Source organism: Lampetra planeri, chromosome 24 (genome assembly GCF_965212315.1).
Source record: "Lampetra planeri chromosome 24, kcLamPlan1.2.h2, whole genome shotgun sequence".
Taxonomy (NCBI): Eukaryota; Metazoa; Chordata; class Hyperoartia; order Petromyzontiformes; family Petromyzontidae; genus Lampetra; species Lampetra planeri.
The window spans coordinates 4,424,629-4,437,971 of record NC_136130.1 but is presented as its reverse complement, the minus strand read 5'-3'; the positions used below and the strand labels follow the sequence as shown (position 1 = coordinate 4,437,971).

At 49.3% G+C, this 13,343-nt stretch overlaps 1 protein-coding gene across 1 annotated transcript in view; it reads right to left on the bottom strand.

The window, feature by feature from the left end:
- FREM1 (FRAS1 related extracellular matrix 1) overlaps positions 1 to 9,383 on the bottom strand; it is a 57,448-nt gene extending 48,065 nt beyond the window's left edge. The window contains exons 1-4 of the mRNA XM_078605428.1: positions 9,046 to 9,383; positions 1,690 to 2,477; positions 1,047 to 1,305; positions 162 to 256 (exon numbers count right to left, since the gene is read on the bottom strand). Coding sequence (XP_078461554.1) covers positions 162 to 256; positions 1,047 to 1,298 — 347 coding nt within the window. The 5' untranslated portion in view covers positions 1,299 to 1,305; positions 1,690 to 2,477; positions 9,046 to 9,383. The remainder of the gene's footprint in view (positions 1 to 161; positions 257 to 1,046; positions 1,306 to 1,689; positions 2,478 to 9,045) is intronic.
- Positions 9,384 to 13,343: the final 3,960 nt, after the last annotated feature.

The following is a 13,343-nucleotide window of genomic DNA, read 5'->3' as shown; positions in this document are numbered from 1 at the left end:
TACAGCAGTGTCCAACGTACATCGTTGGCCACCTTCGGGGAGGCGGGGGGAGGTTTCCTGCCTTCCTTGAGGCAAGCTACGATGGTGGGGGGGGGGGGGGGCACCAACTAAAGGGGAGCCCTGGGCGGTGGTGGAGCGACGTGGGACCTTGCCCAGCTCACCGGTAGAGCCGCAGCAGCACGAGGTCGTGGTCCAGCAGCGGAGTGCCGTGGTGAGTGTAGCTCACCTCCCCCGGGGCCCAGCGGCAGTTGAACACCTGCACAGGGCCAGCGGCGAACTTGCGGTGAGGCAGGGCGGTGGTGGTGGTGATGATCAGACTGGCTCCTCCCCCCTCAACCAGTATATATACAAGGTCGGGTCTCTTGGGATGTCTCTTTACTTGATGCAGTAATTTTAGCTGTGACGGTTCCACCTGAAGACGGAAGCTTGTGTTGCCTCCGAAACGTCGTGATTTATTATTTTATTTCTATTATTTCTTCTATTATTTTTATTATTTATTTTTTATTATTTATTTTTTACCTACGTGACTTTACCGAAAAAACCTAAGAGTACGAATCCTTGCAGTCACGGAAGCTTCAAATCTAGAATTAAGTGAGAGTGTGGTTGATGATGATGATCTTTGATGACGTTTGAAGATAAAGATGATGATAGGATTGGTATGCATCGTGATAGTGTTGTTGATGATGATACTGCCAGTGAGTGCTGTTGATTATTATCAATGATGAGGATGGCGGTCGTGAAAGTGTTGATGATGATTATAATAGTAGTGGCAGTTGTTTATGATTTTTGAGCGTGAAGATAATGACAATACAACATGTGCTACTACAACAACCAACGCATCTATCAACAAAGACAAAGATCCCCTGGAAAGACTTAACAGACTTTTGCGGAAAGTGCTCTTAGCGAGTAGCAACTTCGAAGGCCGGCAAGGCACACACAAGGGAATGTGCCGATGTTTACTCCGCACCGCACAACCACCACAAAACCACCAGACACCACCGCCGCCGCCGCCGCCACCACCACGACGACGGTTCGCCCGCGCTTACGTGCGGCGCCACCTTGCCGGCTCGCTGCGTGATCGGCTCGTTGTGCACCACCTCCAGGCGGCACGCGTCACCGCTGGCCGCCGCCGCCTCCTCCACCCGCAGCTCCTGGCTCGTCAGCAGGACCCGGCCGCCCCTCGGCACCGCCAGGCCCCGGTTCACAACGACCAGCGAGGCGCTCGCCGGCCGGGGCTCCAGCGCCAACGCCAGCAGCAGCAGCGGCGCCAGCAGCGGGAGCCACGGTGCCAGCTTCATCTCAAGGCTGCGGGACAGGTGGAGGAGGGTGGGTCTGCTGGTTGAAGAGGGGGATGCCCGAGTATTGTTTTTGGTGGAAGTTGAGATTTTGTTCGCGGTTTTTAAATGTCCTGGCTGCACGCGTGATCCATGATACGGGGGCCCGGGGGGCGCGGGGGGGGGGGCAGGAAGGTGGGGGGGGGGGCAAATAGTCAACAGAGATGACGATCGGTGGGGTAGGTCGTGGGCTGGCAGAGGAGTCGGTTGGAGCCTCTGAGCAGGAGTGGAAAGGAACGAGGGGAGGGGGAGGCGGCCACTCACAACGCGCGTGGGCGGTGCTTGCGGTTCAGTGGGCGAGGTGACGTCACAAAAAAGTGGGCGGGGCCGACAGTGGGTGTGGCTTCCAGCTCACCGCGTGCTCAGGTTGAGCCTCCCAGACGTTGTGTCACCTTGGGGCACTTGCTGGGTCGTTGAGAGGGCAGCTGGAGGTCGCTGTCCTTTAGTTCCTCGGGCAATTATTGGCCGCCGTCGTTTCGATCTCTAATTCAGTTTTTTATTGCATCGTTTATACTTCTGTTGTTGTTGTTGCTGCTGTGGTTGGTGGTGGTTGTTTTGAATGTTATTTCAAATGTTCGGTTTTATATATTTGCGTGCTAATTATGTTTGTGTACGATATATCACTGTAGTTAGTTGTATTAAATGTTGTGAAAATGCAGTTAAGTTTTTTTCGGGTTAAATGCGTGTTAATTATACGGTATATTAATATCGCAGAATGTAAATAAACAAGCAACAAAAATAAACGATGTTGATTTGAATATCTTCTACTTTGTACGTTGGGCAGTTTTACACCTGCGACTATTACAATTGTAGCTTTAAAAAGATCACATATTATTCACATTTAACTAGCACTTTGCCTTTAACTTGTATATTTGTGTTATAATATTGATAATTATTAATATCAAAAATGTTTACACTACGTTACAAAAGTTACGATAGTACTCCACTATTAAACTATAGTACTATTTATTTAAATATAGTACCCTATTTAACTCATCATCTCCAACACACAAGGCATGTTGATCGCTCTAGCATCATTATATTTCAGTAAACATCTTAGCAATATCTAAACATTGCGATTTCACCGATAGTTTTAGTTTCTTCCTTGAACTCTTTGTTTGGTGGTGGTTGTTGTTGTTGTTTCTGTTGACACACACACAGACAATGGAGATGTCACAACAGTTACAACAAAGACAAAGATCCGCCTATAGCCTTCACAGACAGTTGGGGCAAGTGCCCTTAACGAGTCGCGTCTATTAGGAAGGCACACGGAGGGGAGTGGTCTCGCCAGAACCACGTCAGCCGACTTTGCCCAGTACTGATTTTCACACACCTCACCAAGTACTCATTTGAGGCTGAGTCGACCTAGGGGAGGCCCAGGACCGGTTAAAATAATTGTCACTGGTGTCACCGTGAGCGGGAATCGAACTCGGTTTGCCGGGTTCGTAGCGCAGCGCGCTAACCGCAACACCACCGCTCCCCACGCAACACACACACTCGCACGCGTATACACCGTACACACAGCACACACCACACACACACAGCACACACCATACACACAGCAACACACCACGATGGTCAGGTTGATAAAAGGAGAAGAGCGTGGACGTGGAACCGCAAAAGTAACGTATAGAAACTAAACTAAACATTTAAATTACATGGTAAGGGGCCGTCCATAAATGAAGTCACGCGATTTTGGACGATTTTTTTACCCCCCCCCCGTCGTCACATGGCGTCACAAAACGTCAGACCCCCCCCCTCAAATATGATGTCACAAAGCTCTGCCCCTCCCCCCCCCAAATAAAACATGCTCTAAATCGCTTTAAACTATTGTCATTGCAGTGCGTATTTAATGTGGCGCTGCACTCTGATGTTGTAGAAGAAAACATTTATTAAAAAGTCGATTTAATTAAGTAGAACGTGTTGCTACATTTGTTTAAAGTTGCGCAATTTTGATGTGACGTCACATTTCTCAACCCCCCCCCCCCTCGTCACAAATGTCTGACCCTCCCCTCCCCCCTAGGTGCGTGACGTCATTTATGGACGGCCCTTAAGGCCCACTGAGCTATACAGCTATTTTTCAGAAGCGATCTGGCCACAAATGATAGCCCAATCAAAGTGGCTTATCACGTGGACAGTCATGGCAGCCAAATACACTACATGCACGTTGATTGTAAATGTGGAGGGAAAAACCGGAGGACCCCAAAACAAATCGATGCGACCACCGGGAATAAAGGCACATCGCAAACTCCAAATATACAGCAGCAGCAGGCGGCAGGGTCGGGATCGAACCCACGACCTCCTGTATACCAGGCGAGGTAGTTAACATCTCCTAGCCACCGTGATGATGATGAGAGAGAGAGACACACAGCAAACTCCAAATATACAGTAGCAGGCGTCAGGGTCGGGATCGGGATTGAACCCACGACCTCCTGTACACCAGGCGAGGTAGTTAACATCTCCTAGCCACCGTGATGATGATGAGAGAGAGACACGCAAACTCCAAATATACAGCAGGCGGCAGGGTCGGGATCGGGATCGAACCCACGACCTCCTGTATACCAGGCGAGGTAGTTAACATCTCGCCATCGCAGCGCCCACGGTCTCGCGCAGCAACGGACTGGGCCGCACTGCGCCGTGCTGGCCAGCAAGCAGTGCCACAGCCCCACGGCGCACGGCCCCACGGCGCACGGCCCCACGGCGCACGGCCCCACGGCGCACGGCCCCACGGCGCACGGCCCCACGGCGCACGGCCCCACGGCGCACGGCCCCACGGCGCACGGCCCCACGGCGCACGGCCCCACGGCGCACGGCCCCACGGCGCACGGCCCCACGGCGCACGGCCCCACGGCGCACGGCCCCACGGCACACGGCCCCACGGCACACAGCCCCACGGCACACAGCCCCACGGCGCACGGCTGGTGCACGGGAGGTGATGGGCAGACGCGCGAAGCCGTCTGTGCGCTGGCGTGTGGCGGGGTTTCAAACGCGCGTGTGTGCAGCCCTGTGCTATGAAGAAGGGTCGTTGCCCGAAACGTTCCCTATTATTGTCTTCGCTTTTATGGCCACAGTGTTATGGCCACAGTGTTGTTAACGAATGTGCAGAGTTGTTGTTGTTCACTGTGTGTGTGTACAACACTGCCAAAGCAACATCAGCAGTCGCCACGGTGGCGAGATGTCAACTACCTCGCCTCGTATACAGGAGGTCGTGGGTGCAATCTCAAACCTGACGCCTGTCTATTTGGAGTTTGCATGCCTCTCTCAACGTGGTCGCGTGAATTTTTCTCCAGGTCCTCCAGTTTTTCCCTCAACATTTGGAATGAACATGCATTTCAAGTATTCGGCTGCTATGAATATCCACGTGATAAGCCACTTCGTTGAGCTATAATTTGTAATGGCCAGGCCGCTTCTGACAAAAAGCCCTCTCAAGCTCAATGGGGCCTTACCTGGTAAAATATTTGTTTATTTTATTATAGTTTAGTTGCTTGGCTTCCAACAAGCTGACAACATCGAGGGGGGCGTTTCGGGTTGAGTGGCGGCAGCAGGCGGATCAACTCTTCACTGCGCATCGTTCCCCTGGCATCGTCGAGAACAAAGTAACGGATATTACATTCCAGGGGCCAGGTTTTTTTGTTGCGAAAGATTTATCTACCATCACACGACCCGGCAACCTCACTCTGAGCAAGCACGTGCGACTCGCGTGGAACGCCGCAAGAGATACTCGTGTGTGCGTGTCCGTCCCCAACCTCCTTCCTTCCTCCGTGCCTCCCTCCTACCTCCCCACTGAAATTTATGTCTCTCCGATCCATTCCAGACAAACTGGTCCGGCCAAAAGCCCTCCAGTCCCCCCCCCGCCGCCGCCAACCAAGGTTTTGTCTTTCTCACGACACGCTGGGAAGAATTAGGCACTGCGCTGCATGGTAATTACACGCCGAGCTCAAACAGCTCTGACAACAGATGGTGGGTGGGTGGGTGTGTGCGAGTGTTGTGCAGGGGGCTCGTGAAGGACACGACCGCCAAGGGCAGTTGCTATTTTTTTTCACCACTTTTATTTGCCCATACGAAGCTTACGGAGCGGTCTGCAGATCTGTTTTTCTCAGAAGCGGCCTGGCGATCGCCAATGATCAGCTCAACGAGGTGGGCTTATCATCACGTGGGAAATTTACGGCAAATACACGGAACGCGCGTTGATGCTAAACGTGGAGAGAAAAACTGGAAGACCCGGAGAAAAATGCACGCGACCACGGAGGAGACCATTTAAACTACAAAATATACAATCTTGATTTGAAGCTTTCGTGACTGCAGGAATCCATACTCTTTGGTGCTTTCGGTAAAGTCACGTAGGTAGAAAAATAAAATAAATCACGACGTTTCGGGCGCAACACAAGCGTCCGCCACCTGATGACGGACGCTTGTGTTGCGCCCGAAACGTCGTGATTTATTTTATTTTATACCTACGTGACTTTACCGAAAGAACCAAAGAGTATACAAATATACAGCAGCAGGCGTCAGGGTCGGGATCGAACCCACGACCTCCTGCATACCAGGCGAGGGAGATAACATCTCGCCGCCCTCCAGCAACAAAGTAGGCAGCTAAAACTCAGCAAGGTAAGGTCCACTGAGCTCTGGAGTTCTTTCCCCGAAGCGACTTCGCTATCACAAATGATAGCTCAGCCAGGTGGCTTATCACGTGGAAATGTACTGCAGCCGAATGCTCTAAAAACATGTTGATTCTAAATGTGGACTGTGGAGAGAGAAACCGGAGGACTCGGGACAAACATCCGCACGATCACGGGGAGAGAGACACGCAAACTCCAAATATACAGCAGGCGTCAGGGCCGCGACCAAACCCACGGCCTCCTGTGAAGCAGTCGTGGGAGTTAACGTCTCGAGAGTGGGGTACAAGTCGCACACCTGTGGCGCATCTGGAAATGCACACTTAGAAACATGCATTGAGATGATTTAGAGTTTTTTTTCTAGATTTGAAGCTTTCGTGACTGCAAGGATTCATACTCTTAGTTCTTTCGGTAAAGTCACGTAGGTATAAAATGAAATTAAAATGAATAAAAATAAAATAAAAATCACGACGTTTCGGAGGTAACACAAGTCTCCGTCATCAGGTGGGACCGTCACAGCCAGATTTGCTGCATCAAGTGAGTTAGAGTATTTGGCTGCTATACATTATGTCCACGTGATAACCCAATTTGTTGAGCGATCATTTGTGGCCAGGTCGCTTCTGAAAAAGAAGGTAACAGCTCGGTGGGCTTTACCTGGTGAGACAACAAAAGTTTAGAGTTTTCTATTGTTGTGATTTGTTTACCTCTCCTATACTTTTCGTTCCTATCATGTTTGTGTGTTGTTCTTTGTTGTAATGTTCTGACCCTTGTGCCCCTACTGCACATCTGTGAAAAAGAGCTTTATAGCTCATCGGATTCCTCCAGTGTAAATAAAGATTCTGATTCTGTCTCGGACAGTTGCCCTCTGCTGGTACACGTGTGTCTGTCACGTGACCTCCTGCGAGCGGCGAGCCTTCAACGCACGCACTTCACGCGGCCCTAAAAGTGCACCTAGCCTGGCACAAGTGCAGTGGTGACGCCACTGTTGTTGTTTATTTGTGTCATGAAGAGTGGAGGAGAGCGGACGGTGCAGTAGCGGCTTACCACTGATTCCTCGCCATGGCGGGGGAATCGAACCAAGGTGGCACGGTGCGCTAACCACCGCGCCACCGCTCCTCCGCGTAAGTGCGGTATGCAGGTTGTGCTGCAGTGGCGCAAGAGGCGCAGCCCTGCAATTCCTTTCTCAAGCCACTGCTGGCGGAAGGGCCACCACTAGCGGGGGGCTCTTAGAGGCCACTTCTAGGGGGTATTTGGCCTACTCTTCCTAGCTGGCCAGACGCTCGACTGAACTTTCGGTGTCACCCATGAACTCGTGCTGCCTGTGATCTTAGTTGCGGGGATTTGTGAAACTTGTCCATTGTTGTTTCAACTGCCGCGCCGGAAGATCGAGTCCCGTGTGCTCACCACTTACATGGACCACGGTAAGCATCACTGCGGTTTCAGTCAAAATGAAACTCAACACATTTTAAATACATATAAAATGGTTGACGTTTCGGGTAAATGACCCTTCGTCACAACGATACACACCACAACACACACCAACACAAACCACGCACTACAACACACACCACAACACAAACCACACGGACTCTACAATATACAGACAAAGATCCCCCGTATAGCCTTAACAGACTATATTCTTAGGTTTTTTTGGTAAAGTCACGTAGGTAAAAAAAATTAAATTAATAAAAGTAAAATAAAACAACAGACTGTCGGGGCAAGTGCTGTTAGCGTAGCACCTATGAAGGCCGGAACGGTACACGAGGGGGTGGGTGGCCAGCACCACGCCCGACCGCCTTTGTCTCCCTAGTAGCGATGTTTACACACCGCACCAGGTACTCATTTGAGGCTGAGTCGACCTAGGGGAGGCCCAGGACCGGTTCAGATAATCGTCACTGGTGTTCGCCGTGAGCGGGAATCGAACCCGGATCGCCAGGTTCGTAGTGTAGCGCGCTAACCGCTACACTACCGCTCCCCACTGCAATTCCTTTCTCAAGCCACTACGCACACCACAACACAAACATACTGCACATTACAAAACAAACGCAAGTAAAAAACTACAAACACACAGCAACAGGAAACAAACAAACACACAAACACAGAAAAACACGACAGCATAACACACACACACACCATGAAATATACACACACCCACACATCACACACACACACAACAACACACACACCCACACATCACACACCACAAAAACACATCACTCACACACACACAATATAAAACATAACACGCACACTATGCTCAACACTGGCCTTATACTACAACTCAGCAACTTTAACTTTCGACTTTTGTCAGATAAACTCGCAACGTTAGCACGCGTGGCTACCCTTAAACGGCGATAGCAACCACAGCTCTCGTTTACACACTGGCCTGTGTTAATCCACTTGCTAGAGGAATGCCTCCACTTGCCCATTGGTTCATTGGGGGGTGGGGGCTTGATGGACCATACTTCACCACCTCTCCCTATGTATCTCTGTGATATCTGTCTGCTTATATGTCTGTCTATATGTCTCTGGTTCTGTGCTTTATCTCTCTCAAATTTAGCATTCTCGGGAAGAACGTAATCAACCAGGTGGGGTGTTGACTGTTATGTTATCCGACTCTCTGTTGTATTACATTACATTTCTAAGTATACTAGATTTGTGTTTCTATTTCATTTATACTTGATGACGATTGCTTGTGTTGCAATCGAAACGTCGTATGCTAGTATTTAATTTATAATTTTTTCTTTATACCTTGACTTTACCGAAAGAACCAAAGAGTACATACTTCACCACGCCGGTCAGTAAATCTCGGTGACAATTAACAGATAGCAACAGCAAAACTAATTACGCAACCGTTTAAAACGCAACACCCGCAAGAAAAACAGACCGCAATATTGCTTTCGGTAAAGTCACGTATAAAGATAAAATAATAAATTAAATAAATAATAACCAAAGAATAATTCCTGCAGTCACGAAAGCTCCAAAATTAAGATCGCAATATTGCTCTTCTTTCTTGATAAAAAAATCAACACTCGCAGACGCTTCGGCAAGAGACAAACAGAAACGAGTTGACGAATGCCGCGGTGAGTCGGTACCTTCACTCGGCAGTTCAGAACTCGGACGGGGGGACAGCTGATTCTGGCTCACACCGCAGAGTAGACAAAAAGACAAAGCTCCCCCGTATAGCCTTCAACAGAATGTTGGAAGGGTGGTGAGGGCAAGTGCTGTTAGCGGAGCTGAGCGGACACAACGACGGCGCTGTGCTTGAGAGCCACAGCCGGACTGGGCTGTGTGCTGGGTGCCTGACAGTGCCATGGGGGGGGGGGAGCGTGTCAGACACGCTTCAATGTGCCCGGCCAATGCGCGCGGCGCCTGTGTCTCAGTGAAATAATGAACTGGGAGACAGAGGGGCTGAGAGAAAGAGAGGGGGAGGCGAGACGGGAGGGAGCGAGCGAGCGAGAGAGTGAAACAAACACACACATACAAAGCCCCCCCCCCCCCCGTGTAGCCTGGACAAACTGTTGGGGCAAGTGCTGTTCGTGAGCATGAAGGCTGGCACAGCACACGAGGGGGTGGGTGGCCAGCACCACGCCCGGCCGCCTTTGTCTCCCGAGTGGCGATGTTTACGCATCGCAGCATTTGAGGCCGAGTCGACCTAGGGGCGGCGCAAGACCGGTTCAGACAATCTCCAGTTGACCGTGAGCGGGAATCAAACTCTGTTGGCTGGGTTCGTATCGCAGGCGCGCGAACCGCTACTACACTACCGCCCCCCCCACCACACATACACACATACACACGCCTCTTCGCTCACATTCACAAATCCTTCTCCTTGAATCACTATTGTCCTCCAAGCCACACACACACACAGCTACAGACAAAGACTCCCCATATAGCCGACACAGGCTCTTGGTTGGGCAAGTGCTGTTAGCGAACACCGATTGAGGTCGGCACGGCGCACGGGAGGGGTGATTTGACCCAGCAGCACTCCACGCTGCCTTTGTCTCCCCAGTGTGTGTGTGTGTGTCTTAAGACCGAGTCGACCTAGGGGAGGTCCAGGACCGGTTCAAGTATTCGCCACTGACATGAGCCCGTTCGCCGTTACTGGCGATCGCAGCAAAATACCTTTAGCCACCACCACGCCACACGCACCACTTTTTACATCACAACGCAGCATCGCGACCACACTCCAGCATGTGAATCACAACGGCGTTGAGCCCAACTTACCGCTCTCAGCTCCTCGTGCCCTGCTCACAACAGCACGGCACACACGGCACACACAGCCGCCTCCTCGTTCGTCTCTCTCGCTCAACCCGGACCCCCTTCGCTCCCCTCTCCCGGTCTGTTCCGAGCCCAGCTGGTTTGAGATGCCCCCCCCACCACCACTTCCCACCCTAAGCAATCACTTCCACGTGCAACTGTTGCTCGCCAGTGAGGGTAGGGGAGGGGACGATGTACGTCCTAGTCGTCGTATTCTCCGTGTGGCCGATGTTGACCGACAGCTGTAGTTTCACGTGGAGGTGGTTGAGCCAGATCATTGCCTCCTCTGTCGTGTTTGTGAATGGGGAATTGAGTCGTCATGTCCCATGGTTCCTGCTCTTGATGGTGACCAGTCGCATACTGCTGGAGAGTTTTTAGTTTTGCATTTGTGATGTAGCGAGGATGTTGTCTTAAACTCACCTCTCTTCCCCATAAAATAGTACTGCACCGGTATTCTACTTTTAGAGGCAAAAACGCAGTAGTATACAGGGCGGTTCAAAAGTCAGGACACATAGGGTGATTTAATTCATTTCAACATTGGCGTTATTTTTTTAATTACATTTTGTTTAAGTTTTTTTAAAGTATTATCATTCTTAAAAAAAAAATCTTCCTCCGGCTTTTCCCCTCCAAATTTGAAACACGCGTTTCGAGTTTTGGGCCGCTATAAATTCCCACCCGATAAGCCACTTCGCGTTGTTGAGCTCTCCTTTGTGGCCAGGTCGCTCCTGAAAAAAATAGCTGTACAACATCTCAGTGGGCCTTACCTGCTAACACACGTAACAAAAACAACGGTTTCGTTTTTAGTTGACATGCACGATGCGTCTCAGCCGTGCCAGGGTTTTTGGCCGCGGGCTGATGTCACGGCGAAGGAATGCATTTGCCTAGGAAGCGAAAAAATAAAAACTTCCTTCCTCCCGCGAGAAACCCACGGCGACTCGCGAAGGTTCACGGCAAAGTTTTGGCGGAGTGTCGTTTCCGCTGTTGTCCTCTCCTTTGCCGGGCATGCAAACTCTGGACTGGTTTCAACTTTCGGTGCCTCTCGATTTAAAGCTTTCGTGACTGCAGGGATTCATCTTCTTGGTTCTTTCGGTAAAGTCACATAGAATGGAAATAATAAAATAATAAAAATAAAACATAATAAAATAATTCTTACGACGTTTCGGCCACAACGCAAGCAGCCGTCCTCAGGTGGAGAACAGGTCTGTCGAGAGAATTATTTTATTATGTTTTATTTTTATTATTTCCATTCTACGTGACTTTACCGAAAGAACCAAGAAGATTTCGGTGCCTCGTCAACAATCCAATGAATTTGCCACTGCAGCAGTGCCGGAGGGAGCGAAGTGCGGGGCCTGTAGCATATGTTGTTATAAAGGGGCCCTAAATATACAAAAAACTAATTTAAACACATTTTTTACTTGTATAGTTAAGTAATTGTATTTTTTCATTTGCTATACAGCCAGATAATACGACAAATCGCCAGAGGTGGGACAAAGTCATTGTTATGCAAGTCCAAGTCGAGTCGCAAGTCATCAAATTCATGACTCGAGTCTGACTCGAGTCCAAGTCACATGACTCGAGTCCACATCTCATAGGTGGGACAAAGTCATTGTTATGCAAGTCCAAGTCGAGTCGCAAGTCATCAAATTCATGACTCGAGTCTGACTCGAGTCCAAGTCACATGACTCGAGTCCACACCTCTGCAAATCGCTAACCTTAAACACCAAGTCGTTCAAAAAAGTTGAAGGCAGTATAGTGCGATAGTAGTAGAGCTACTCAATTTATCACTCGGCCTTCGGATTTGCATTTAACTGCCCATATAGGACCCACCACTGCGATCTCTACATTGGGTCAAACTTAATGTCACTTAATGATTGACGGCTTGTGCATATCTTATTTATTTACGATGTACTTACAAAAAAAATCAGCAGACTACCTGCTGGATCTCCTCACTATTTTGAACAAATGTGACCTAAGGTCTTCACATTCCTTATTGCCGTACAAATACTGGAGGAAGGGCCTTTGCTATTGATGCCCCCAGGGTCTGGAATGCTACCGCCAATAAACTGCAACTTGGATCACTATCTTTGAGATCTTCACTCAAAGCTGCTCTAGAGGAGTTGTACACCCCCAGCTGCCACTGCTATTCAGTGGCTTGAAATCAAATGCATCGCTCCGGATGACCGCTGCAAAGTATGATCTTGAGTTTTGATTATAGTGTGCTGATCTTTCGAGGTGCATTGCAAATTTTTGATCCTCCTACTGATACTCCTGCTGATATGGAGTGGCTCATGCTGCCAGCTATGGCTGCAAAGTTTGATCGTACATGTTATGTACTGTATTTCGTTTATTGTTAAATTTGAATCACAGTTCCAATGATCACTGTTACATTGTTTTTATAGCTTTATTTTGGTGATTTCAAAAAGTTTTGGTTTAGCTATATTTATTTGTTGTAGTACAGTTAGGCTGGTAACTTTAATCTAAATTGTCTTATGGTTGTTATTGTTTGACTTGCATCCCACTGGGATTTTTACACAGCGTTGATATACGGTGTTTTTTTCTGGAAGACTTTGCTGGTTTTTTCCTGTTGCGCGTAGTCACTTTAAGATCTTTCTTGTTCATGTTTTTGTTTGTTGCGGTTTCACCCGATTCAAGAGCCGCATGGCTCACAGGGCTATTCCTAATAAATTAACTCAACTGAACTGGATCACCACAGTTGCACAATGGGCAGTTTTAAATTTTCCATCTGTGCATCAGCTATCCGCATTTGCCATGGTTTGTGCAATGGATGCGATTGAGGGTGGACCATGAGCTTCATGGAAGATCAAACCCAGGGATATTGTGTTGGGTCGTTCACAAGGTGTTCGTAAGTTATTTTTAACTCCATTCATCGGGGTTGAACCAACTGTTACAGGATGAATATATTTCCATTCCGAACACTTGACAATCGCACTGCACCTCCTCGCGTTTTGGAATGGACACAACCGCTGATTTCAAAACTACTTCTGAAGGTCGATGACGAACAAAGATCCCCCTTATAATACTAACAGACTGTTAGGGCAAGGCCTGTTAGCTCCTGTGAATGACGGCACGACACGGGGGTGGCCAGCACCACGCCCGGTCACCTTTCTCTCCCTCG